At 39.5% G+C, this 27,651-nt stretch overlaps 1 protein-coding gene across 2 annotated transcripts in view; it reads right to left on the reverse strand.

Moving 5' to 3' along the window:
- The window catches only part of LOC306879943 (adenylate cyclase type 4), a 34,148-nt gene extending 11,519 nt beyond the window's left edge, over window positions 1–22,629 (reverse strand). The window contains exons 1-15 of one of the 2 annotated variants that reach the window (XM_079433173.1): window positions 22,579–22,629; window positions 17,416–18,196; window positions 15,386–15,583; window positions 14,456–14,617; window positions 6,733–6,882; window positions 6,431–6,576; window positions 4,759–4,870; window positions 4,556–4,683; window positions 3,216–3,374; window positions 2,974–3,127; window positions 1,268–1,453; window positions 1,149–1,174; window positions 840–899; window positions 691–751; window positions 493–590 (exon numbers count right to left, since the gene is read on the reverse strand). In XM_079433173.1, the coding sequence (XP_079289299.1) occupies window positions 493–590; window positions 691–751; window positions 840–899; window positions 1,149–1,174; window positions 1,268–1,453; window positions 2,974–3,127; window positions 3,216–3,374; window positions 4,556–4,683; window positions 4,759–4,870; window positions 6,431–6,576; window positions 6,733–6,882; window positions 14,456–14,617; window positions 15,386–15,583; window positions 17,416–17,934 (2,159 nt within the window). In that variant the 5' untranslated portion in view covers window positions 17,935–18,196; window positions 22,579–22,629. Of the gene's footprint in view, window positions 1–492; window positions 591–690; window positions 752–839; window positions 900–1,148; window positions 1,175–1,267; window positions 1,454–2,973; window positions 3,128–3,215; window positions 3,375–4,555; window positions 4,684–4,758; window positions 4,871–6,430; window positions 6,577–6,732; window positions 6,883–14,455; window positions 14,618–15,385; window positions 15,584–17,415; window positions 18,197–20,761; window positions 21,038–22,578 lie in introns of those variants that run through there. The other variant, XM_079433174.1, reaches the window with a different exon arrangement.
- Window positions 22,630–27,651: the final 5,022 nt, after the last annotated feature.

Here is a 27,651-nt window from a genome sequence, read left to right on the forward strand (position 1 = left end):
AATGTGCCTTGTGTTAAAATGAACAGAAATCCAGTTTTACAACTTTATTAGCACCCTCGCCAAAAATACAGATAAAAAACAACTGTAAATCATTTAATTTGAGGATATTTAACATGAATAAATGTTTTAATCATCATTGATTGGTAAAAAGTGTCTCTGTATGACAAGTGGAACAGCTGAAAATACAATGTATTTGTAAATTCAGATAAAAAGGAAAGATTTTAAGATAAAAAGGGTGATTACATATATACACATATCATAGGGATTCCCAAACTTTTTTGTCAGCCGAACCCCTTTGAGCTACAATATCATCTTCAAGTCATTTTTATCTTCATTTTTATTACAATACTAATTATAATATAATAATTAATACAATTGTAATATTTCAGAAATTTTAATATTCACGACATGCAAAATATATTGTATCAGTTTTAGTAAGTGTTTTATTTTGGATGTTTTATTTTAAAATTATTAATTTGAACATTTACTCACTTTTGCGAGGTCAGCATCTGAACCACAAACACAGAGATGAAGATGAAGGCCAAACATATGACAGAGCGATGAAGCCCCTGGACTTCACTTAACGAATACTGACACAAACATATACACACACAGTTACATATACACAAAAGAGTGCAAATCAAAAACAAATGGAAAACACATGCTTTTACATGAATAAGTAATTCACACCTGTTTCTCCAGCTGAAAATTGTTAAACAATAATGTCACACTGTTCAGCTTCGCTCGTCTCCTAAACAATGAAAATATGATATTTATTCAAATATTACTTTATGAGTCATTTACTGCGAAGACCATAGATTCATGAATCGTTCGCTCACCCTTCATTTTCCAGAGAGTCTAATGAGTCCATCAGTCCGTTTTCCAGAACTTGTGAAGATCTGAGAAAAGAAACAAATAGGAAATACAGCGTTTTTACACTAGAGAACCAAATTCAGAGCACATGTACTTGAACAGCAAAGCGAACTGGGTGAAAGTGAACTTTCGTCCACCACAAAGTGGCCATGAAAGTCAGCTCTGATCTCTTTTAGCTGGTATGTGAATCAAAGTAAGTTCAAAGTATTATGATTGGTATGTATGCAAACTAGTTTCATATCACTAAAATGAATGAATAAACCTTTAATTTTCACCTTGGAGTGCTGAACTCTGGGATCTGCTGTTGATGACAAAATAAACCAATGTCAGGAATTAAAATGCAGCATTTATGATTTCAGTATATGATTGGACGGTGATCATGATTGACACTGACTGTAGCCGGCTGTGATTGGCTGGCGCTGCTGTCAGCAGTGGGCGGGGCTGCGAGCGAAGCCTCTGGTTGGTTGAGTCCAGAAAACGGTATAACGGTTCTCCAGGACTGAAGGTACTGCGACATCCGAACCGACGCGCGGAGCTTCTGACGGTTTGCCGGTTTGTTGTCCACCTTCAGCTCGTTAGTCTGAGACACACGAAAACATCCAGAAACACATTACTACTTTTATTCATCAAGGACACCTTAAACTGATCAAAAGTGACAGTAAAGACTTATAATGTCACAAAAGATTTCAAATGCGGTTCTTTTGAACTTTCTATTCATCTGTGAATCCTGAAAAATAAAATGTATCACGGTCTCCACAAAAATATTGTGCAGCACAACTATTTTCGACATTAATAATAATCAGAAATATTTATTGAGCAGTAAATCAGTATATTAGAATGATTTCAGAAGATCATGTGACACTGAAGACTGGAGTAATGATGCTGGAAATACAGCTGCAGATCACAGAAATAAATTACAGTTTAACAGATATTGACTTAGAAAACCACTATTTTAGATTCTTATAATATTGCACCATTTTTACTGTGTTTTGTTTAAATACTGTAAGTACAGCCTTGGTGAGCAGAAGAGACTTCTTTTAAAAAAATGATTACTATGGGAATTAAATTATATGGGAATTTTCACTGCTCTAGCTCTTTTCTTAAAGCCACTTCACTAATCTATGAAGCTCAATTATTTTTTGCTGCACATCATAAATATATTTATTTGGTTTTTCTCATTGTGATGATGATTAAGATGTTTTCCCTCCTATTTATATTTCTGTGAAACTGGAAGCCATGGCTGGATAATTTCATGTTCATAATCACCCTGGAGTGCTCAAAATTGTGAATATGAATGAGAATATACTTCACAGATATTTTACTAATTTTCAGGGGTGTCAATAATTGTGTCAAATGTGTATTAAAGAAAAACATTTATTTCATAATTATATTTTTCCCCATTTTAAATTGTTATTATCCAATGAAAGGATCGATGTTAGTGAATTTTTTAAATAAAATATCAAAAGCATTAATAATGCAGATTGATTTACACAGCCTTCTTTGATCATATTTACCAAGTGTCCCGGTATTTTTGGCCATGACTGTATTTTAGATTGTAATAATATTTCATATTTTTACTATGTTTTGTTTAAATACTGTAAGTGCAGCCTTGATGAGAAGAAGAGACTTCTTTCAAAAACTGTATTACTACTATTATAAAAAAAATAAAAAAACTGTTTTTAATTTATTTGACAAAGATATTCATTAGTAAGTCAGCACTTAAGCTAGTAACCCATTATTCATAAAATGTTTGAATTAATCAAAAGTGGGTCGTAATCAAATGCAAATCGCAACAAGGACTGGAATCTGTGATCATTAAACCTCAAATTTAAAAAAACACAGAAAAACACAAAGGTATTTGCAAAAAAACTGATGAAACTGAAGAAATTATCACAGAAATAAATTACTATTGAATACATTCTACAAAACAAACAAAACCTGAAGCATTTAATTTGACAAAAGATAAAGAAGTTTTTATATTTCCAATATGATTAAATTTTAAAAGTATTGTGAAAAAGTATTAAAATTTAATTTATTTAACTGCTTATCCAACGACAGATAACTGATCTATTTTAGTCAATAATGATGATTAAAGATCACCTGAGGTGTTGTATCGTAGTTTTCTGTATTAGGATCGATGACCAGGTATGTTCTCCTTGCCTTCAGCGTGGAATCACGACTCCCACCGTTTCCTTCCTCCACCTGATATTTCCCATCCAGGTGAGCGAACGTCTCCTCTGTGATGTGGACCCTCCTGTGAGGAACCACCACCATCATCATCATCATCATCATCATCATCACTGATAATTCTGCAGTAATCAGACGTGAGCGGTGTAAAGTACCCAGCCACTCCTCCAGACTCCATGTGATTGGCTAGAGTCACGTCATCTGACCAGACGTCATACTGCCACTTCTGAAGGCCGATTACGCCACACAGAACGTTCCCCGTGTGAACGCCCACACGCATGTTGATGTTCACGTCCGTCGCCTCCCTCAGCTTACTGCAGGGGTCAAAGGTCAAACATAACCGCACGTCAAGATGGAAACATTTTCATATTAAAACTGAAATAAAATATTAAAAATATTGAACTTATTTTATTTCAACTAGTTACCATAGTGACATTTAGTAAAATATACTAACAAACTAAAAATAATAAATAAAAATTAGTGCTGTCAAACGATTAATCGTGATTAATCGCATACAAAAAAATGTTTTTGCTTACATGATATACAAGTGTGTACTGTGTATATTTGTTATGTACAGTATATATAAATATACACACATGCATGTATATTTAAGAAAAATATGTTACGTTTATATATTAAATATATTTATATATAATATCAAATGTAATAACATAAATATATAAATGCATGTAAATATTTTCTAAATATATAGTATGTGCGTGTGTGTGTGTGTTTATATATACATAATAAATATATATACTACACACGCATATAGTATGTAAACAAAACCTTTTATTTTGGATGCGATTAATCACGATTAATCGTTTAGCAGCACTAATAAAATTTATATAGATATTTAAAAAATGTAATAAAAATGACAAAAACAACAAAATTACATAAAATTATAGAATAGAATGATAAACTCAAATTCAAAATATTTATAAAAACTATAATAATATCAATGGTGCTAAAACAACACTGAGGCAAAGATCATTTCTGGACTGTGTTTAGGATTGTCGATCTAAATGTAGGCTGTTTTGCCAGATAAAAATAGTTGATGATAAACTCAAAAACATTAATTAATTAAGAAAAATTGATACAAATAAAACGTTCATAAAATAAAAAAATAATTTAAAATGAAAAATTATTTGAAATTAAAAAAAATATAAAAATAAAATATTAACACAACAATGAAAACTGATAAAACAAATCTAAAGTGGATACAGAATATGAGCATTAATAAAAATAAAGACTTAAAAAAGTATCAAAACTAGAAATAACAATAAATTGTTTGAAAATAATAAAATAATCATTTAAAAGTATTATTAGCAATATAATAATAATTAAAAATAAAAAAATAAAAATAGAAAAACACAATTGCAACACATTACAAAAATTTAAACTAAAGTGAAAACAGAAAATATTGCATTCATTTAAAATGATCAGTTTATCAATGCTACTATTATAAGACTGATACTAGGATGGTGGGACTCACTTTATGGCCGTGCACATGTCCAGCCCCATCTGAACGCAGTTGCGAGCGTGATGAGAGATGGGGTCAGGAAGACCTGACACGCAGTAATAACAGTCACCCAGGATTTTAATACGCAAACAGCCGTTCTTCTGCAGAGAGAAGTCAGAGAATGAATGAATGAGACCAGAGAAACACAGAGAGCAGCAGAAAGGCAGATTTCGCACCTTAGCGATGTCATCAAAGCGACCAAAGAGTTTGTTGAGGACGGCCACGAGCTCCTCAGGTGTGCAGGTGCTGGAGAGGTGCGTGAAGCCCACGATATCAGCGTACAAGATACTGCAGAGACAAAATATGACTTCAATAAACTGCAGTCGCTGGCTGTGAGGGGCTGGGCTTCGGGTTTGTGTGTAATCAGTGCACTTATGTTTTTTTTTCAACTGCTTACACACAAAATCTTTACATAATTTCTGAAAGCTGACACTCAAACAGCAGAAGCACACACCAAATCTTCAAAACCATACACTAATTCTCAGCCTTTGACTGAGACACAACACACAATTCTCTATGTAACAAACAAATCTAACAGGAATTCATATTAAGGCAAAGGTGTTTGCAGATGTTTGCTTTTGAGATGTTTTTGTGATATTTTGAATGCAGTGCTTCATTTTGCAAGAGATGTGAGGCATTTTGCATTTTTTGCGTGCAATTCTTGGATTTGTGTGTAAAGTTTTGAAAAAAAAAGAGGCTAGGTTTTGAAAATGTATAAGCAGTTGAAAAAAAACATCATAGAAAAACAACATAAGAGTGTTTTTTGTGAGTGTGTTTTTCTCTGTGTGTGTATGTTTTGTGTTTTTGCATGAGTGTGTGATTTTGTGTTTGTGTTTATGAGTGTGTGCAGGAGTGTGTTTCTGTGTTTGTTTTTGAGTGTGTGTGTGCGAGTGAGAGAGAGAGAGAATGTTTATATGTCTATGTTTGTGCAAGAATGTGTTTTTCTGTGTTTTTTTTTCAGGGGAAGTACGTGTTTCTGTGTGTGTGTTTGCTTTTGTGTGTAAGTGATATGTGTTGTTTTTGTTTGTTGTGTGTTTATGTGTGTATTTCTGTGTGTGCGTGTATATTTCTGTCTTTGTGTGTGTGTGTATGAATGTGTGTGACTGTGTGTGTGAGAGAGCATGTGTGTATTTCTAAGAGTGTTTTTGTGTAAGTGTTTTTCTTTGTGTGTGTTTTTACATGACTGCATGTGTTTTTAAGTGTGTTTGTTTGTGTTTATGAGTGTGTGCAAGAGTTTGTTTCTATGTTTATGTGTGTGTGTGTGTGCGCGCGTGTTTTTGTGACAAATGAGGACATAAATATGTATAATGACACAGGTATGACACAGGTATTACAAGGTGAAGGTGACTCTTCAGGACATTGACCCATGTCCCCACTTTTCAAAATGCTTATAAATCAGTGAGGTTTTTTTTGGGAAAGTAGAAATGCACAGAGGGCTAAGTTTAGGTGTAGGGTTGGTGTATAGGCAATATCACACAGTTTGTACAGTATAAAAACCATTACGCCTATGAGATGTCCCCACTTTTCACAAAAACAAACATGTGTGTGTGTGACCAAATGTCGCCACAAGGATAGTAAAACCTGAAATTTTTGACATGGGTACCAGCCTGTGGTCCCCAAGATGGGAAAAAAAGTATTAAAAATAGTAAATTATGCTTATCTGAGAGTGTAAGAATGCAAACCGGTTTCCTGTAAGGAGTAGGTTTAGGGTTAGGGTTGGGTTAGGGGATAGAAAATATAATTTGGTCAGTATAAAAACAATAGAAGTCTATGGAAAGTCCCCACAATTCACAGAAACAGACGTCTCTCTCTCTGTGTGTGTGTGTGTGTGTGTGTGTGTGTTATTACCTGATGTCTCTGTGTTGTCGTACGTAGAGACTGTGGAAGTTGGGTCGGTTCTCTTCGGCGCTGCATTTAGCTGACAGACGCTTGACGATTTCCGTCTTCAGCTCCATGGCGATGTATCGCGGCAGCACCGACAGCAGCAGATGCTCCTGCACACAAGTTAATTGATTAAACACTGTGTTTATTATTAATGTATTATTTATTTATTTAACATTTCAGCTCCATTCCAAAGCCTAAAATAACATGCACATGCTCAGAGCCCCTGTGGAGACACTCTGAATGAGGCACAGTATGTAAATCTGTACCTGGTCACGTTTCTGCTTGGCCTGTGTGGCGCGGTTTCTGCTGAAGTCCTCTCGCTTCTTGCTGGACTTCCTGTGAGCATGTTCATTGTGCCACAGGTGAAACACACCCACGCCATTAACACACATGAACAGCACTGCGTTCGCCACCAGCTGACACACACACACACACACACACACACACAGAGAGGGGTTTTGAATATGTGCGGCAGCAGGAAAATCATCTGGCGTCAGCCAACGGTCACTGTTTGCATATAACATTTCCCCTGACCAGCCATCAACTGCTCGGGTGTGTATGAGAGTGTTTACATATATATGTGTGTGTGTGTGTGTGTGTGTGAGCGTATGTAGAGCTCTCTATATATATATAGAGTGGGGGCCCAAATGATTAGAACACTAGTATCTTCAGCAGCTAAAAAATGGTTTTAAGTCAGTTATTTCTATATTTTGCTGTGGTGTGTCAGTAGGAAACATCAGTTTACATTTCCAAGCATTCATTCATTTTGCCATTAATTGTAATAATAAAGTGAGATTTTTGTCTGACAACAGCCAGTGCTTCACACAGAGATCTGATCTGATCGTCTTCCAGTCTGTCTGGAACAGAACAAACTGAGACAGACTAAATCCAGAAAAACGTCTCGAGGTTACGTATCAGTGGCGGCTGCTGGTCTTTCAAAGAGGGGAAGCTCATTTTCGGCCTACATCATAAAAATTGTCCATTTATTTATACGTAAATTCTGCCATCGTGTGCAGTTTGCTAGCTGGCTAGTTCACCGCCTGGCCTACTGTATGAATGAATGAATGAACAAACGATCTAAAAAAACATTAAACTCGACGGAGGAAATGTGGGAATTAGGTTAAACTGAAACAAGGAATGTGGTGTATAATTGTGTGAAATGTATAATGAAAATTGGCCAGCAATTTCGCCAAGCAAATATCAAGAAATAGGTTGCAGCAGTTTGTCTTTTGACTACACTTGCAAAGTCCACTATGGGACTGAGCTCGAATCAGTGTTGCCAACTTCTTTCGATGGAAAGTAGCTAAAGCCAGTTTGAAAAGTCGCTAAATGTCGCCAGATGACGCCACACGCTAATTAGCATATCCATGACGTCATCGCGTCATATTGCCTTTTACATTTGTTTGTCTTTCTGTGCTCATACTGTATTTTAATGCAGCCAAATTCTCAATAAAACTGTTTTTCTTTATATATTTTACGTATATGTTGTCAGTCAACGGGATTAATATGAAATAGTGACTGAAACGCAGCCCTTTAAGAATACATAACCAGCTCTCCCTCCCAAGAAGTTAGTCTGCACAAAAATCCTAATTTATAATCGAGCTGTCGTCTGATTAAATCAAATAATACACACAAGATAAGACAAGACAATTCCTGTGCTGTGATTTCGGCTATATTTGCATGTAAAATTAGAGAAGCAACATAATATCTATTTGAACTGAACGCGCTGCTCCTCTCAGCCGCTCACTGAACAGAGAAAGAGGTGCGTGCGCGCTGACCTCGCGCCGTTGCGGCAGTTCCAGCGATCACAGAGACTCGCTAAGGTTTGTCAAAGAAGTCGCTAGTCACTTTTGGGGAAAAAGGTCGCTAGGGTGGTCTGAAAAGTCGCTAGGGTGGTCTGAAAAGTCGCTAAGTTGGCAACACTGGCTCGAATAGCTTCAGCATCAGCGACTTCTTATAGGACACAATCGCTGTCAATCAAAAGGAGATGCAGTCTTTCGACAAACCCTCCAATCATCACGCAGAAGCCCGGAGTCCAGCCCCGCCCACTCCTCCATTCACCCCCAGAGACGCTGAGCGTCCGGGGGCGGGACATAATCGCAGCATTTATCCAATGACCGTCTAGTTTCGAAGCACTGAAAAAAACTGTTCAAAGCAGCCCCATAGAAGTCCATGGACGCTGGGCTTCAACAGGCAAATACACTGATGCTACGGGAATATATGAGAAGGAAATCGAGTCACCTGCTATATGTAGCTGATTCTGAACGAACTCGTCTCTGAGATGAACGTATTCTAACGCATTTTTAATCAATAACATGTTAACACAATAGTACATGTTTGACCATTAATTTTTTGACATTATAGGGGAAGCCGAGCTTCCCTTGCAGTCTTAAAGAAATCCCCACTGTTACGTATGTAACCTTGGTTCCCCCAAGGGAACGAGATGCTGTGTCGAACTCTTTGGGAACACCCTGGCGAGACCATGGTGTGAAGCATGTGTGAAATCAGTCCAATAGCAAAGCGAGACGTCACGAGCGGGTGGCGTGAGCAACAGGATACAAAAAGTATGATGTGATGGTTTCGACCACCCACCGACTCATGGTTTGCTTGGTCGCTGGAACCCCTTTCTTTGGTGGACCAAAGCAAATGAACAGCTGATCTGCTTTACGCCACTGGGAAGCTCTGTGAACATAAGTGTCCAGTGCTTGCACTCTACACAGCAGATTGAGTCTTTCCTGGAAGGGAGGAGGACAAAAGGCATGCAATACGATGGGACCTGGCGAGGAAGTGGGCACTTTAGGGACATACCCGGGTCTCAGGTAAAGGAATGCCCTAGCCATGCCTGGGGCAAACTCCAGGCCCGACACAGCAAGTGCCTGGAGGTCCCCTATCCTCTTCAGGGAGGAAATAGCAAGCAGAAAGATAGTCTTAAGCATGAGGAGCTTGTCTAAGGTATCTTCGATGGGTTCAAAGGGAGCTTTGCACAGAGCCTCCAGAACCACTGCCAGGTCCCACGAGGGCACCTTGGTGTGCTGTACTGCTGTACTGGCCTCAGCCTCCGGGTGCCATGGAGGAAATCGAACCCGCAACCTTTGGATTACAAGTCCGCCACTCTAACCATTAGGCCACGACTTCCCAGAACTTCTAAAAGAAAGATTTCAGTGAACTCTTTGAAACACCTCAAAGACTTGAACTTCAGTCGTTCATCAGTGGACCACTCCCAGCAAGGGGAACTAACACGTTTTCATGGCTGCTTGGGCTGAATACACGGCTACAAAGAACCTGCGTTATAAAAGGAGTCAATTTCATCAACAACTTCAATATTTTCTGGGGCCATAGATAACTGTTTGAACTGGATGGCCTCCACCCAAACAAACTTGGCGCAAGAGTGCTAAAGGACAATATCTATTTCTCCAGCCGTCATCCTTCAGTGATGTGTGCCAATCCACTTAACCTGAATGGCACACACACACACCTGGACAGAATATATCAGGACTCACGGGACTTCATATCAGCTTCAGAGCCATCATGTTGTTGAAGAATCCCACAAGGACACTGATAACGCCACACAGCCACAGAGCTCATCACAAACAGACTGCAACGTACTACAAAAGCTCCAAGACTCTGCACCCAAGGACGACTTTCTGGAAAACAGCCAGGGAAGCCAGGACGACATATCACAGCCACCGGAAACACCAGAGCCAGAGCCCCGTTCACCAGACACACTTTCCCTCTCTCCAGCATCTCCACTTCTAAGCATCTCACAGAAAATGAAGGAACTGGTATATGCTGGAACCAAACTCTCCCACTCTTTTGCTGCAAGCCCCCAGATATCAAGTAAAAAACGGCGGGCCCCACAACCACCAAAGCCTGTGGACCCAGCTCATCCTCCTCCTCCTGTGAGAGCACTTCAACCGCTGCCACAACACCAGGGCCCAAACTCTCCTCCATTGACTGTAGATGAGCCAAAAACAACTGATAGCTACTCTCAGTGATGTGTGTTGGGTCCCTGCTATGATAGCAGCAACTTTCACAATTGTTTACAGAACAAGCGGGAACCCAGTGTGCCTGTAGCTTTCTCTATCTCTGTTCTATCACGTGATAGAAAGTCTAAGACCTTCTCAAGCCGGACGGCTGACCCATCTAATGGTCTCGTGTCTGTCTATAATGTTTCAAACTAAGATTGCTGAGACACAAAATAATGCCATCAAGTCAGCATTTTTAAACATTCGCTCACTAAAAAATAAATAATTTCTGATCAATGACTTAATAACCACAAACAACCTGGATTTTATGTTTCTAACCGAAACATGGCTAGAAGACAGCTGCAGTGCAACAGTCCTAAATGAAACAGCCCCTCCTAACTTTAATTTTATAAGTGTCTGCAGGACTGTTAGGAGAGGTGGAGGTGTAGCTGCTCTTTTTAAAGATGTCTATCAATGCAAGCAAGTGTCATTTGGTCAGTACTTGTCTTTTGAATATCTAGATATTGTGCTGAAAGGTGCTTCGTGTATTCTGTTTATCATTATTTACAGGCCTCCAAAATACTCTCCAGCCTTTGTTGAAGATTTCACAGAACAGTTATCAATGATTTCCTCAGAGTTTGACTGTTTTGCTATTGCAGGGGATTTTAATATTCAAATAGATAATGCAGAAATCAAAACTACAAAAGAAATTATAATTGTTTTAAACACTTTTGACCTGATTCAGCATGTGCACGGACCCACACACAATCGTGGACACACTCTAGATTTACTCATCAGTAGAGGTCTAAACATCTCATCCATTGTTATTAAGGATGCACTATCTGATCACTTCTGTATTTTCTTTGATATATTGATCTCTGTTACCACTGAATCTAGATCTGTCTCTATCAGTAAGAGATGCATTTACGAAAACACTAGTGTGCTATTTATGGAGGCTATATCTTCAACACCAAGCATTTCTGCAGACTGTTGATCTTCTCCTGGATTCAGTTAACTCAAAAGTTAAGAATGTTATTGATGATATTGCTCCCGTGAAAGTCTGCAAGAAGATGCAGAAGAAATCAACATGGAGAAAATCAACAGCAGTTCAGAGTATGAAAAGACAATGCAGAGAAGCTGAGCGGATGTGGCGTAAGACGAAACTCGAAATCCACTAGACTTCATGCTTTCAATGTGGAACTAGCCACAACTAGACAGACCTTCTTCTCAAATCTTATAAACAGTCATTTAAACAACACTCGCACTCTTTTTGCAACTGTTGAGAGACTAACAAACCCCCCAAATCAGATTCCCAGTGAAATGCTCTCCGACAGCAAATGCAATGAGTTTGCTTCCTTCTTTTCTGAGAAGATCAATAATATCAGAAAGGCGATTGGCACATCCTCATGTTATACAGAAGTCACACATGTTTGACTGCAATTTCAAAAAGAAGTAAATATGTTTGTTTTTGAAGCAATTGACAGGAAAATATTGGAAAAAATTGTACAGCACCTTAAATCATCAACCGGCTATCTTGCACACTTCCCACATATTTTTCCAAAAGTGTGTTTAACTATTTGGAAGCAGATCTCTTAAAAGTGGTGAATGCCTCACTTCTTTCTGGGACTTTTCCAAACTCCATGAAACTCAAAACTTATCTGTTTAGCTGTGCATTTGTTGAATGAGTACTGTGCTACGTCCGAACTGATTGCACTGTACTTTCATTTTATATAATTTTCCTTGTTTTTAATTGTTGTGATTATTATTCCTCGCTTTTATTGCTGTGATAATCATTTTCTATTCTTAACTGTTTTAAATTTGTTTTAATTCAACTTTATATAATTTTAAAAGTTTAAACTGAAGGCTAAAGTAAGTGCTGTGATGGCAAAGAGAATGTGGGCAAAGAAAGACAAGTGTGTTGTTTAATCAGTTTAAAGTAGGACCTCTGAGTTCTGTTTGTTTGGTTTCTGGTTAGGGACTGTCTGTAAGCGGAGGGAGTGCGGGAGGGGGAGAGCGATGGACTCACTCAGACGGGAGTGAGGGACACCAGCAGAAGAAAACTGGTTTCATAATTTAGGCAAACATGTAAGTATAAAGGTGTACGAGTGCAGATCTATAGATTAAGAGATGTGCACAGTCCGGGGGGGACAAAATTCATTCCCTAGAGGCAATTAGTGCATTTGAAGGTATAAATACAGAGAGAATGTGAGATGCTAGAAGGGAGGTTCTAGTCATGAATCGTTCTACCAACTCTAAATTCCTTCCATTACAGACAGGGGCACGCCCCGAGTTTTAGTGAGTAGGTCAGATATGATGGTCAAAGTAAGTAGGGGGTGAATTAGTGGAATAGTTAGGTGTTTTTGAATTTTTTTTTTTTGCTCACTCAGTGCGGAAGAGTTTGGACAAAGCTTAAGAATATTTGTTTTTAAGTTTCTTGTTAAAGAAGCCGAAACTCAAGACATGAGTGCCGGGATCCGAACACCACACTCCAACACAAAACAAGGCACGCAGATGAGAGAGCGCATGAAAACGGGACATGACGGGGGTGTCAGCGCTCTGTCACAAAACCACAAATAACACTAGACCGAAGTGACAGAACCCTGACATTCCGGGCCTTCAAGGTTGATGCTGAGGATGGGGAGAGATAGCTCGCGAGCGTCTGCTACACCACCTGCATCGCCCCATATCCCTTCTCATTCGACCCCGTGATGTTGGAGTAATTAGATACTGTGGTGCTGAAGAGTCAGGACAAATATAGTTTATGCCACGATCTCTTAACCTCAGTATGGGGATCGGCGAAAAATGGAAGGCCCCCTCGTGTAGGCTGTGATCTGGCTTTAAGGAAGTGCTCGTCCAACTTGCTCTTGGGACAAGCGTTCTGTTTCTAGACTGGCCATTCGATGTTCAGTTTGGCTACAGCACAAGTCACAACCTCCATGAGCTCCTCATATGTGAGGGCCTGCGGTGGCGAGTCCGCAGTCTCCTCCGTGTCGACGCTCATCACATCAACCTCCTCGGAGGAAGATAGATGAAGCGCCTGGCCCTCTCTCTGGGGGGAAGAAACCGCGAGGCGGGTTTCCGATCCTTGAGAGGAGGCCGTGGATCTAGCATGTGAGGACCAAGATAAGGACGAGCCCGTCTCGGATCCCTCCGCTAAATCCACTTGCGATCCCCACAATAACAGCCAACACTGTGCCTGAGCAACAGCGGGGCCGGATACAGCAGGATCGCGAACCTGGCCGCCTTCATCAAAGATGGCCAGGCGGGAGCAGAGCACATGGGGCGGGAGAAGCTCACAGTCTTGGCAGGCAGCCCCCTCGAGAGCTGCCCGTACATGCTATGCTCCCAAACAGACGACTCACAAATCGATCTGAAACGCCATCTGCTTTGCTCTCCACATCTTTCTTAGATTTACACTTAGGCATTTTTCTTGCTTGCTATACAGAGATTTACTGACTGACTGAGTGCTTTGCACACACACACACACCACAGATGCGCTCGCTGAAGAGCGAGAGCTAACATGTGCGCTTGCCGGATGCGCCTTTATACTTCCTGGTTGTTCACGTCACCCCCTCGTGACGTCTCACTTCGCTATTGGACTGATTTCACACATGCTTCAGAACGTGGTCTCGCCAGGGCGTTCCCAAAACTTTCAATGCAGCTCAAGTTTCTGAAGGGGAACTGTGGCAACGTCTCCAAGATGCTTCAAGAATGGAAACACAACATGTGTGTGTGTGTGTTTGTGTCAATTTTATAATGACATGGGTATGACATAGGTATTACAAGGAGAAGGTGATTTATGAGGACATTTCCCCATGTCCCCATATTTCAAAAGGCTTATAAATCATACAGAGTTTTTTTGAGAAAGAAAAAATGCTAAAAAGTTTCCTGTAAGGGGTAAGGTTAGGTGTAGGGTTGGTGTAGGGCAATAGAAAATACATTTTGTGCAGTATAAAAACCATTACGCCTATGGAATGTCCCTACAATTCACAAAAACAAACATGTGTGTGTAGGTGTGTGTTACCTGCACGGCCAGGTCTCGTGTCTGTGGGCTGGTGACAGACACATACACACTGATGACGACGATGTGACAAACGCTGGTTCCGATGCCGAAGCTCAGAGCCCATGAGAGCGGGAGAGGAAGAACTGTATAAACGGACAGAGACAGGAAGAGGAAGAACGCAACCTGACGAAGAAAAACAACCACATCACAGGCGAAAATCAGCAGTTGTTATAGACAACTACAGCTAAATCCATAAAAAAGTGTTACTTTATGTTAACATTAATAAATTTTTTTTTTTTAATTAACGTTAATTAAAAATTTTTTAAAAGTATTTTTAGGCAACATTTCTCATATCAATATAGTTTATATTGATGTACTAAAAAGACACTAACCAAAAAACAACTGCATTTATTACTTTATGATCTTGCACTCAAATCTTGTTCAAACCAGGCATGTTCATAATACATGCAAACCTAAATGATGGACTATTTAAAGTGTATTATTAAAATTTAAAATAATTAAAATTTAGAACAGCAGAAGTTTCATGCTTCTTTAGGAATCCTCCGCTTTTTAACCAATAAATTAGTATGACTTTTCCATCGTTTCCTGATTTCCTGGATGAGGATTAAGGATGTTTAGAACTATTTTGTACTAGCAGTTTGTACTGAAAATATTTCTCAGCTTTGCATAACCATACAAATGTATATCTTCAGATACTAGATTACATTTAAATCATTTACATGACTTTTCCTTGTCTAGAAACCACACCTAAAAATACTTCAAATTATGTAATTACATTTATATTCAGGATCAGTGTACTTGCAGAAAGCATGTTTCTGGCTTTAAAAAAAAAAAAAAGAAAAAAAAAGAAAATTACATCCTTGTCATAAGGAATAGGACTAAAATAAAGTGTAAATTAATCTTCTGATCTAACGAGCGTCCTCAGCTGACCTGCTCCCAGGCCGTGACGACGCCTCCGGTGAAGATGAAGACGAAGGCGACGATGAAGAGCATGGACCAGATGAAGAGCGCCAGAGGCGTTTCTCCTCGCCGAACCACCGGCAAACACGGCAAACACAGCAGCAGCGACACGCAAACACACACCACCACACACACCACTGCAAACGCCGCCACGTGAACGCTGAGGCTCTGGATGCGTGAGAGAAACAAACACTTCACCTAATCTACATACAATGTCTTTCAAGCATTACACACACCTGCTGGAAAATCCAGCTGACGCTAGATTAAAGGAAGAGTTCAGCAAAAAATGAAGATTTGCTGAAAATGTGCTTATCCTCAGGCCAGGAGTTTGTTTCTTCATCAGGTTTGTAGAAATGTGTCTCTGCATCAGTGTCTCAGCAATGGATGCTCTGCAGTGAATGGGTGCCGTCAGAATGAGAGTCTGATAAAAACATCACAATAATCCACACCACTCCAGTTCATCAGTTAACATCTAGAGAACACAAAAGCTGAAACAAATCCAGCATTAAGATGTTTTTAACTAAAATATGAGTCCATAATAACGCTCCCTCCAGTGAAAAAGAGGTCTGGTCTGAATTAGGGCTGCTCGATTATTGCAAAAATCATAATCATGATTATTGTGGTCAATATTGTAATCATGATTAGTTACCACAATTATGAGTGGGCCATATGACCAAAACTTTATATGAATGATTTATTTAAAGGTAGCGATATATCAAATATATATTTTCTGTATATAAGGTTGCTGTGACATTTACAGAATAAAAAGATATAAATGAAACAAACTGTGCTTTATTTATTTTATGCAAAGTATTCAGTTGGCAGCCTACTACAGAAATTGAATAATCTAATTTAAAATAAAACAACATCGTCTTCACTGTAAGAATTCATTTTCCTTTTTTCCTTATTAAAGCTACAAAAGTTTTTCAGTCAAGAGCATGAGTGATTTTGTCTTGTGTTGTTTGATTAATATTAAGCACACAGTCGGCAGCAGGAATATTGACCTGCTGTCACTTTAAGAGCTGCACGGATCCAATGTACTGTTACACATACATTTTCCTTCTCAACTGTTTATGTCCATTTTTTACATAACCAACAAGGATTTACGTGAATAATCACTAAGTGCCGCTTTTTTTATAAAAAAGATGCTAAAAGATGACTTTACATGTCCGTGTTCTCCACCGTCTCTAAGCACATACACAGAAATCCTCCTGAGGAAGCGCAAGTTCTCTTTCGTGTTTTTAAAACATGTCTAAATCTCATCAACTTTTAATCAATCAAGCATGTCCCATTTTTCAAAAGTTACATTACATGATTTTACCGATTTGCATCTGAAATTAAGGCCTTTATGGAAGAGCGAAAGCGCATTGCTGGAAAGGGGGCAGAATGCGGCACAATCATTTTATCTCGATTATTGCATTTTCATAATTGCTGTAGGCTCAAATCGAAATCAAATCTGTATTTCAATTAATGCACTGCAGCCCTAGCCCTAGAGAAATCTGCACAGATCAAGCAGCGTTTACAAGCCAAAACAGCTCTAAACAAATATGTGGCTGGATTTTGATGTGAGAGACAACAGGAGATGGACCTTTTCACTGGAGGAAGCATTATGGATTATAGACTCGTATTTTAGTTAAAAACGTCTTAATGCTGGATTTGTTTGAGCTTTTGTCTTCTCCAGATGTTAACTGATGGACTGGAGTGGTGTGGATTACTGTGATGTTTTATCAGCTGTTTGGACTCTCATTCTGACGGCACCCATTCACTGCAGAGCATCCATTGCTGAGACACATTTCTACAAACCTGATGAAGAAACACACTCATCCTGATCTTGGATGGCCTGAAGGTGAGCACATTTTCAATTTTGGGTAAACTGTTCCTTATAGTGATCTCCTTAATTGTGTAGGATCAAGTTTTTCCAGCAGGGATGCACACAAAATCATGCATTTTTTGGCAAACAACAATGTGAGTAACCGATAAGTGTGTCAGTTTGCTCTTACCCGGCCGGTGGAGGGGATGATGATGATGATGGTCACACAGAAGAGGATGGCCAGCACTACTCCAGACACCAGCAGCGGCGTCTCCTCCAGACAGTGCAGAAACGCCATGTTCACCGCACGGAAACAGGAGCACGTGCCGCGGCCGGACGTCCCCCGGGATTCGCTCGGTTCATCATCAACTATGAACCTGCTGCGAGAGCTCTGAGAAACCTCAGTGGTGGCATTGGAAGTCCTTGAGGTCTCAGATAACGTCGCCAAACTGTGTCTCCTGTCAACGCCATTGGGTTCAGTCCAATCTGTGGAAGTGCCTGTGATGTTCTGAGAAGTGCTATTGCTAAGTGCATTGTTGCTGTGATTGTTGCGTTCCTCGTTAGGATTGGGAGCGCTGCCGCTAAAGGACTCCGGGGACTGACTAAGATGGTTCTCATCTCTCAATGAAGTACGTGGTTTCTGGGGTTTGGGGACGTTCCCGAGCCTGGCAACACCCAGCTCGATGGAGACCTTTGAGTTGTCCAACATGCCAGTCTCTGGGTTTTTGTTTGTGTGTCTTTTAATGTTTACTGTCCAGCACAGTTTCAGCAAGATAAATAAAGTCTTCTAAGGAGGGGATAAATCGTCCATTGTCCAAAGCAGATCAGATCAATTCTGAGGGTTTGAAACCAATCAAGACAAATGTTTTTAGAGCTCCTCAAGCTCTTCAGGTCTCTTGAAGTAAATCCATGTAGGGAAGCACCTTTTCTCTCAAAGTGTGACAGATGCGTTAGCCGTTACTTGAAGGACACTATGGTAAAGAATTATCATCATGTCAAAAGAAACACCTGACACTTCAAATCAACAAACAGTATTATGGGCTTCTATGTGTCACCACAATAAAATAAGCATTTTTATTTCCACAAAGAACCTTTCAGTGATCAGTTTTTAAAAGAACCATTTTGTTTCTCAGTGTAAAGAATATTGTATTAAGCTCGAGAAGAACCTTTTGTGCAACACTTTTAAGAATAAAGGTTTTTTACTGGCATTGATGGTTCCATCCATGGAAACTTTCCATTGAATAAAGGTTCTTTAGAGTGGAAAAAATGTTCTTTGGATGATTAAAATGTTCTTTAAACTAAGTAAAATGGTCCTTTTAAATGAAGAGTTCACCCAAAAATGAACATTTGTTGAAAAGTTAGACCAAAATGTAGATGAGTTTGGAGAAATCGCTTGCTCACCAATAGATCCTCTGCAGTGAATGGGTGCCAAATCCATGATTAATTATGTTTTTTTTTTTTTTTTTTACTTCAAACCATTGTTTTCAGTTAAAATATGAGTCTATTTGTTTGTTCCAAACATGCAGCTTTGATCTTCTCCAGATGTTAACTGATGGACTGGAGTGGTGTGGATTATTGTGGTGTTTTTATCAGCTGTTTGGACTCTCATTCTGACGGCACCCATTCACTGCAGAGCATCCATTGCTGAGAAACTGATGCAGAGACACATTTCTACAAACCTGATGAAGAAACAAACTCATCCTGATCTCAGATGGTTCAGCTAATTGTCATTATTGGGTGAACTACTGCTTTAAGATCTGTTCAATGAAAGGTTTTTTTAGGGGAACCAAAAATGGTTCTTCTATAGCATCACTATGAAACCCCCCTTTTGGAACCTTTATTGTTAATACTGTGAAATGTCTAGTTTTACGTCATTTAAAATAACAGCTCCAAGTGACGCCAGGACCGGTTTGGATGCCTTGCACACAAGAAATGCAATGAGAAACATGTAACTTCACAGCCAAAGAAAAGCTGCAAGACAAGAGTTTGCACTGTGTGTTATTTTACACTCTTGAAAATAAAGGATAAAGGATTTAGTTAGCATTGATGGTTCTGTGAATAATGGAATCCTTCCATTCCACAAAAGGTTCTTTAGATTTCTAAAATGTTCTTCACTTAGATAAAAAGGTTCTTTTACTTGATCACTGGGAAAAAACCCTATTGAAACTTTATTTTTAAGAGTGTATATAAAATGCATATGGTAAATGAACAAATATAAACTTTAGATTATGATATTGTAAAACAATAGACACAATATGACAACAGGAACAGGAACTCCAAACCGTCAAACACACACAGAAAGAACATGCAAATGCACTCATTTTCCTAAAGTACTGAGAGGCAAAGTTCAATATTCAACCGCTAACAAATGTTCTTATTCTTTAATATTTTGAGACTAAAAAAACGAAACAAAACTCAAACACATTGACGTAAGAACAGAAGAAGAACAACTGAGACAGCAGGGATATTTATAGAGTCTAAACTAACACAAACCTACTTATGTCACGTTCAGAGTGAATTTAGAACAGGATTAACTGGATACAGTGAATACTTCTTCCACACACACACACACACACACACACACACACACACACACACACACACACACACACCTGTCTTTTGAAGCAGAATAATAGTTTGATTCCAATCCCATTTTGATTGTTCAGTTTGTGCGTCAAACATTATTCTTAAAGCTCATGTACTGTAAAAAAGTTTGTGAAAAAATAACAACTTTCGGAGAATATTACCTTGAATTATGTACCATTCAAAATGTTTCTTTAAAAACAAAAAACAAAAATTAATTATTTTATTCATCAATAAATAAAACGTTATAGTAAAGGTATTTATAATGTTACAAAAGATTCTATTTTGAATAAATGCTGTTCTTTTGAACTTTCTGTTCATCTGTGAATCCTGAAAAATAAAATGTATCACAGTTTTCACAAATATATTGTGCAGCACAACTGTGTTCAACATAGATAATAATCAGAAATGTTTCTTAAGCTGCGAATCAGCATATTATTATGATTTCTGAAGATCATGTGACACTGAAGACTGCAGTAATGATGCTGGAAATACAGCTTTATATCACAGAAATAAATTACATTTTAACACATATTCACAGAGAAAACAACTTTGTTAAATTGTAAAAATATTTCAAAATTTGATCAAATAAATGCAGCCTTGGTCAGCAGAAGAGACTTTTAAAAACCCTAAAATCCGTAAAAATGCCAATAAAGCATGGGAAAAAAGTAAAGTAAATTTACCTTGTTTTATGTTTTTACTGGACAATATAAATGCTGATCAAGAAAATGATGTCTGTAGAAAAATTTGACATAAAATAGCCCTTCAATGAAAGTCACGAACTCTGACTTCAGATCAGCTGGTGTTTAACTCTGATCTGGGATCAGAGCACTTTTCTCTTTCTCAGTCTCTTTTGAAGCAGTGAGTCACAGACAAAGCCTCTTACAATAGCACATGAGTCAATGAGCAACAAAGGGCTGTATTTACGTTGTTATCGCTGGATCTGATCTTACCTGCTCTCATCATATCAAAGGAAAGCTGTGGGGCTCGTCCAGGCCTCCTACAACACTCAGTGACTGGTTTCATCCTGGTTTTTCTGTTCATTATGCATCTAGAAATCTCTGTCAGTCACGCTCTGATGCAACTCAAGAATGTAGTGAAATAAAACCCTGAACCAAACGACATTTACAACGCCTGGACACAAACGAGAAAAGAGGAAATGTGTCAGAAAACGCATACCCTACGAATGTTTCTTTCAGGAAAACTTAACTGTTGTCGTCTCTGTCTGTGTGTTTCTGGACCGCTGTCATAAAGATTTTTGTATAGTTGCATTAATTTGCATATCTGACCTTTTCATATGACACTGCTTTCCATAAACTCATCCCTTATTTTCTCTGTAACTCACACCAAAGGTCATTACAATGTCATCCGTCAGTATTGAACTTAAGGAATAAAATATTAATCAAAGCAGCAAACCCTGGAAAATGTAGTGGTGCATCACTGAGTTGAGCAACGAATGTAGAAGTCAACATCTGACGTGGATCAAAAAAGCCGATATTACTAAAAAAGCCAAGAAAATATGACTTTTTTTTAATTGATAAATGTCCTTTTAACCAGATATTAGAATCAGCATTTTAAATATTTTATTAAAATTTTAAAATTATTATTATTTATTTATTTATTTAGCTTTTAAGGATTTTGCTCTTAGGAATTATGTGCTTTGCTGAAACTCAAACACTACAGCATGGCACTTGCAAAGTAAAAAAAAATCAACTCAAACTATTAATAACGTTTGTTTTTAACTAAACATTATAAACAGAATTTTAAATATTTTATTTTAATTTTAAATTTAAAAATAGTCGTTGTTAATAATCGGTTTGTTTTCCTGTACACAGTACAGTATGGCGTTCGTTACCCACCAACATTGGTATTGCTAAAAAAATGTACGCTTACAACGCAATGCACATTTCTTTGAATAAAAGCATCTGCCAATTGTATACATGTAAATACCCTCTGAGGGAAGCTGAGAAACTGAAATAATAAAAATAAATTAAAAACAACAGCAACATGATATTTGCAGGTCAAATTGGCCCGCTAACACCACAAGCATAATCCCACAAAGTATGTTCTAGAGTCTCAAAACTTGCAGACATTTTCATGACCCTAAATGATCCTGGGTTAACCAGTATTTCAGACTGACCCAGGAACGTATAATTATTAAACACCCCTATTGAGGTCATTAGAGTGTCCTGCTCTGTTTATGTTGTGTCTGACTGCGGCTGGATGTGAATCAAACCCATGACCTTAGTGTTGCTAGCACTGCGCTTTAACAGCTAATTAATCTGAAAATATACCAGTCCGGTTTCTAAAATCAAAGGAACAGATCTGGATCATTGCAGCTCGACTCGGTCCAGCTTGTGTAATAAAGAAGAGAGATGTGAGTTTAATCCAACAAAAGTTTGATTAAACATGTAAACGTACTATTGGCAGTCTTTCTAGAAAGAAAAATCTCTAAAAGTAGCATTACAGATGCTGGATTGAGTCAGTTCAGATGTTGAGGGTGTAACAGGAGAAGATGACAGAGCAAAACACAACATCTTACTCTACTCACACTGTTGAATATATAAAGCTACTGAGTCTGACACATTTTACTCACTTGTTCATTCTCATTGTAACAGGGTTAACATCACAATTTCATCACGGTTTTAGTGAAATAAACTCTATGTGATCAAAACAAGACACAATACCTCTTAACACACATTAACCAAAGTGTTTGTTTCTTAAAAACATGCTCTTTTCTGCCTGTAAAATGAGATGAAAGTCAACATACCTCCATTCTGTCAGCTTTCCTCCGCACGCTCTCTCTGTCACCTGAGTTCTCAAAATAGTTGGCGGTTCCTTTTTTTTTGTTCGCTTGAACTTGACAAACCGGTCGGACGGCATGACTGAGCGGTACAAGGGCCGAACCCAGAGGAACCCCGTCATATTTCATAACACTGAGCACTGCTGCCTTCATCAGTGACTGCTGCTGATGTCATACCAGTAATAATAATCATATTGCCAATTATATTAATATACACATGTGACAGAACAAAAGGAAAACTCATGGGAATTACTGACTGTACGAGTTTCTTTCTTCTGGGAACACAAAATAAGATATTTTGACGATTGTTGGGAATCAAACAACAATGAACCCCACTGATTTCCATTTCATGGCCAAAAAAAAAAAAAAAAAACAGAGATCTGTCTCAAAATATCTTCATGTAAATTATTACATCATTCATGTAAATTAATATAGAGGTTTGTGTTGGCAACATTTTTCCACTCATGAACCATGTTTCCTGGGGCTGGTTGCGTAAACTGCTAAGACTAGTCTTCAAAGTTAGTCACTAATAATAGTAATAATAATAATAATAAATTCTTAAAGACTGGTTGTAACTCTTTAAGTTAGTCACATAGAATGGTCAGTTTTTAATCTAAAAAGTAAAACTACAACTTGGTTAACTGCTAGATGGTCAAACTAGTTCTAAAGATCCAGTCACATTCAGGATGAAAGGAACTGAAGACGGAGAAATATAAGTTCAAGAAGTTTGGGTAAATCTGAAAATCATAATAAATATTAATCCTATGCATTGCTGTGGCATCTGGTTCATTCTTTGGTTTAACAAATATCTGATACTTCTGCCTGTAATTCCCATGAGATTTCTTCTGTTCTGGGAACTGATATGTCCTGGTGGAGTTTGTTCAGTGTCTGAATGAAGGGTTGAGGGATGAAAGAGAGGAAAACATGACAGCATCAATAGGGTATTGAAGCATCAGTGTCTTGTCTAGCTGTTGACTTCATGTCAGAAAGGCATCACTCCCTCTAGTGTTTGAACAATGACATCAAAGAGAACGAAACAAGTGACTGAGGATTCTAAGCTACAGCATAATACTATGTATGCATAATATGTGCATTTGCTATATGAACTGAATAGAAAAAGTCTCCAACAGAGCAGATCAAATCCATAACTAATTTGCTTTAAGTATAACTTGAAAATAGGCCTACGTTTCTCCCTCAGTATATTTGTCTTGATTTCCAGTGCAGTCATCTAAAGATTCTTACAGATATGCTTCTTTTAATATCATTAGAAGTCTTGTTTTCTGTGAAATTATTTAAAATGAACTAAGCTTATGAGTAAAAAAGGACAAATATATGCCAATGGGATTTTATCAGAAAACAAAATTAATATATAATTTTACATCTCCAGTAAATGTCTCTTGATTTAAAGATAAGTAGAAATTTGTCCTGAAAACAATACAAGGTTTTAAGACATGCAGAAACCCTGATTTGGCAGGAAAAAACCTACCAAAGTTGTGGCACAAATACATTTAATGTTTTTATGGAGGGTCAATCGCTACAGCCTCGATATGGTAAACGGAGCTAGGCAGGATTACTGTAAATGTGATCATTAGCCTACTCATCTTGATTGCTATGCTTTTAACATAACTGTACAACAAATATAGTGAGTCCTTTGTAACAAACGACATTTAATTGTTTAATTTCACCATCACATCAATATTTTTCTAAGGTTCCCGCCATTGATCTGCTGCTAGCTCCTGGGAGGATCTTCACGGGTTTCTCGAGTTCTTTGAGGAGATGTCCAAACTTCTACGTTCCTCTAGTAAATCACTAATTAACTGCTGCAATGTTCGTTATCTGCAGCTGCTTGGCAGAAACTGTCACGGTGCACACACGAGGGAGGAACCAGGAACACGCAGACAAGGATATAAACTCAAATAACATACTTTACTGAAGAACATCAAGGCAGGGCAAGACAAGGCAGGACCAAAACACAGACAGGAACACCGGGGAGTAACGAGTAGACCAGACAGCACGAAACACAACAGGCAGGAACTTAAATACACACGCTAATGAGACGAACACGGCTAGACAAGAATTAACTGATGATTACATATGACAAGGACAGGAAACAAACCAAATATGGGCACAAGAGGCAGGAACACATGACACACACACACAACAGTTCCCTTACATTACTCCCCCCTCCCGAAAGGCTCGTCCCGAGCCTTAACAGTTCCATCAGGGAGGGGGGGTGGGCGCTCTGGAGGCCCCTCAGGACAGACATCCACAGAAACACAGGACGGGGACCTCCAGAGCAGAACAGACAGACAGGACCCATGGCGGAGCAGGGAGCTCAGGAGGCCATGGCAGGTGGTAACTGTGGCCATGGCATCCTTCTTCGGCCCACCCACTCCACCCAGAGCTCTACTACCCCCCCCCAAAATTTCCATGGGGAATCCAGGGGGTATCAGGAGCCCTCCGGGGCTAGACAAACAAAACAGTACAAGACACGACATGAAACCCTCCAGGGTCAGACAAACACAACAAGACATCCCACAGGAACCAGAAGCCCTCCTGGGCTGGCTAGGAAGCGGAGTCTTCCTCTGGGCATGACGAGGAGTCAGGGGCCCTCACAGGGTCCCTCAGCGACCTCCTCCACTTCTGCGACAGGGGGGGCAAGCGGCTGCGACTGGCCTCCATGGCCACAACTCAAGGAGCCGCCTGCCCCAGACGAGTCTCCATGGACAAGACATGACACGACAAGGTAAGTTTAAAATGTTCCTGTGGGCACGACGAACACAAACACGGCTCTCCTGGCCGTGACATGTGGACTTGATCCACGGAGAGGGTATCGGCGACCGGCAGGCTTGAGTCAGCGGCAATCCGGTGGGCTTGAGTCAGCGGCGGACCGGCGGGCATTGAGTCAGAGGCGGACCGGCGGGCATTGAGTCAGAGGCGGACCGGCGGGAATTGAGTCAGAGGCGGACCGGCGGCGTGCACAGGGGAGCCGCGGACGGCGGCGTGAACAGGGGGAGCCGCCGACGGCGGGTTGGCTTTCCCCGCGGACGGCAGCGTTGATCTCCCGCGAACGGCGGGCTCGGTGAAGCCGCCGACGGTGGGTTGGCTTTCCCCACGGACGGCGGACTTGGTGAACCGCAGGTAGCGGCGTGACCTCCCGCGAACGGCGGGCTCGGTGTGCCGCGGACGGCGGCGTGAACTCCCGCGAACGGCGGGCTCGGTGTGAGCGGCGAGGTTGGGATAGCCGCGGGCAGCGGCGGATATCTCCCGCGATCGGCGGGCTGGATGAGCCGCGGACAACGGCGAACTTCTCCCGCGATCGTCAGACTGGAGGGCTCGCGGCCAGTGGACTCGCGGCACTCGCGGTAATCCTGCCGAACTCCCACGCCGACTTGACGCGGGCTAGGGCAGAAGGACGAGTGGCGACTTCCATACCACGAGGGACAAACAGAACCGGAACAAACAAAAAACTTTTCAAAAAACGGAAAACAAAACGAGGTGAAGGGGCGCCGCTTACTGTTTAGGTCTGGTCTTCTGTCACGGTGCACACACGAGGGAGGAACCAGGAACACGCAGACGAGGATATAAACTCAAATAACATACTTTACTGAAGAACATCAAGGCAGGGCAAGACAAGGCAGGACCAAAACACAGACAGGAACACCGGGGAGTAACGAGTAGACCAGACAGCACGAAACACAACAGGCAGGAACTTAAATACACACGCTAATGAGACGAACACGGCTAGACAAGAATTAACTGATGATTACATATGACAAGGACAGGAAACAAACCAAATATGGGCACAAGAGGCAGGAACACATGACACACACACACAACAGTTCCCTTACAGAAACTGCTTGTTTTGAGAGTGCCTTCATACATCGCTACATTGTTATTAACTAAAAATGAACGAGTTTTGTCCAGGAAAAAGTGAAATGAAAACTAAAATACTGATCCAAAAAATCAGGAACCAGAGAAACTGGTAAGATGCGTGTATTGTAGCTGAAGGAGAAATAACTTGCGTAATAAAAATTAATATTGTAATATACGTCTCGTCGCCTGCTCTTTTTTTTCAACCTGAATGCTGCACCGGTAAAACAATTTAAACTCAAATCAATATTTTATGTCCATGTGATTATTTATGTTTTTAGTGGTGAATAAGCCCGATAATATGGGCTTGGCGACCCGACTATCACTCTCAGTATCTTTGGCGATAAATGACCGGCTAATTGGACATTCCTCACATAATTGACCCCAAAATAATTTTTTTTTCACTGAGACATTGTTCGAGATCCTTAAAAATTTCTTTTTTGTGTGTATCTTTGTGCTCATATCAGATGAGAAGTGGTTTTATAATGTATTCTTAACACTTTATAACTAAAACATGGAGATGGGGGTTGCATGGATATGCGCTTTTACGAGTGCTTATCAACGAATGAATGAAACTCCGTCTCGAATCGCGCTTCCGGAAAGTGCTTGAGAAACAGCTCGCTATGCTTTCAACTCGTATTTTTAGTCTTGAGCAAGAGACTTTACATGTTACATGATTTGACAGATTTTTATGTAGAAAAGGTGACAGCGGACCGCATTAAAATAAATGATCATTCATGTTTTCATAACAGCTGGCTAAATTCAAAAACAAAACTAAAATGAAATCATCTTTGAGAGCAAGGGGGCCCCCTGGTGTTTCAGGGGCCCTATGAATCAGAATCAGAATCAGAATGAGCTTTATTGGCCAAGTATGTTTACACATACAAGGAATTTGTTGTAGTGACAGAAGCTCCACAGTGCAACAGAAAGACAGTAACAGGACAGGACACAGGTAATGAAACAAAATAACAGGAAATAGCCAATAACCAATGTACAAAGCAGCAAAAAAAAAAAAAAAAAAAAACATAATATATAATATATAATATAGGCGACTATGTATGTACAGGTCAAGTATGTGCAAATTAGAAATGAGAAAATAAAAATAAAATAAGTGAGTGTGGTGAATGGATAATGAATTATTTGTGTGTTCTACGTTTATTTATTGAG

Source organism: Barbus barbus (assembly GCF_936440315.1).
Source record: "Barbus barbus genome assembly, chromosome: 2".
Taxonomy (NCBI): domain Eukaryota; kingdom Metazoa; phylum Chordata; class Actinopteri; order Cypriniformes; family Cyprinidae; genus Barbus; species Barbus barbus.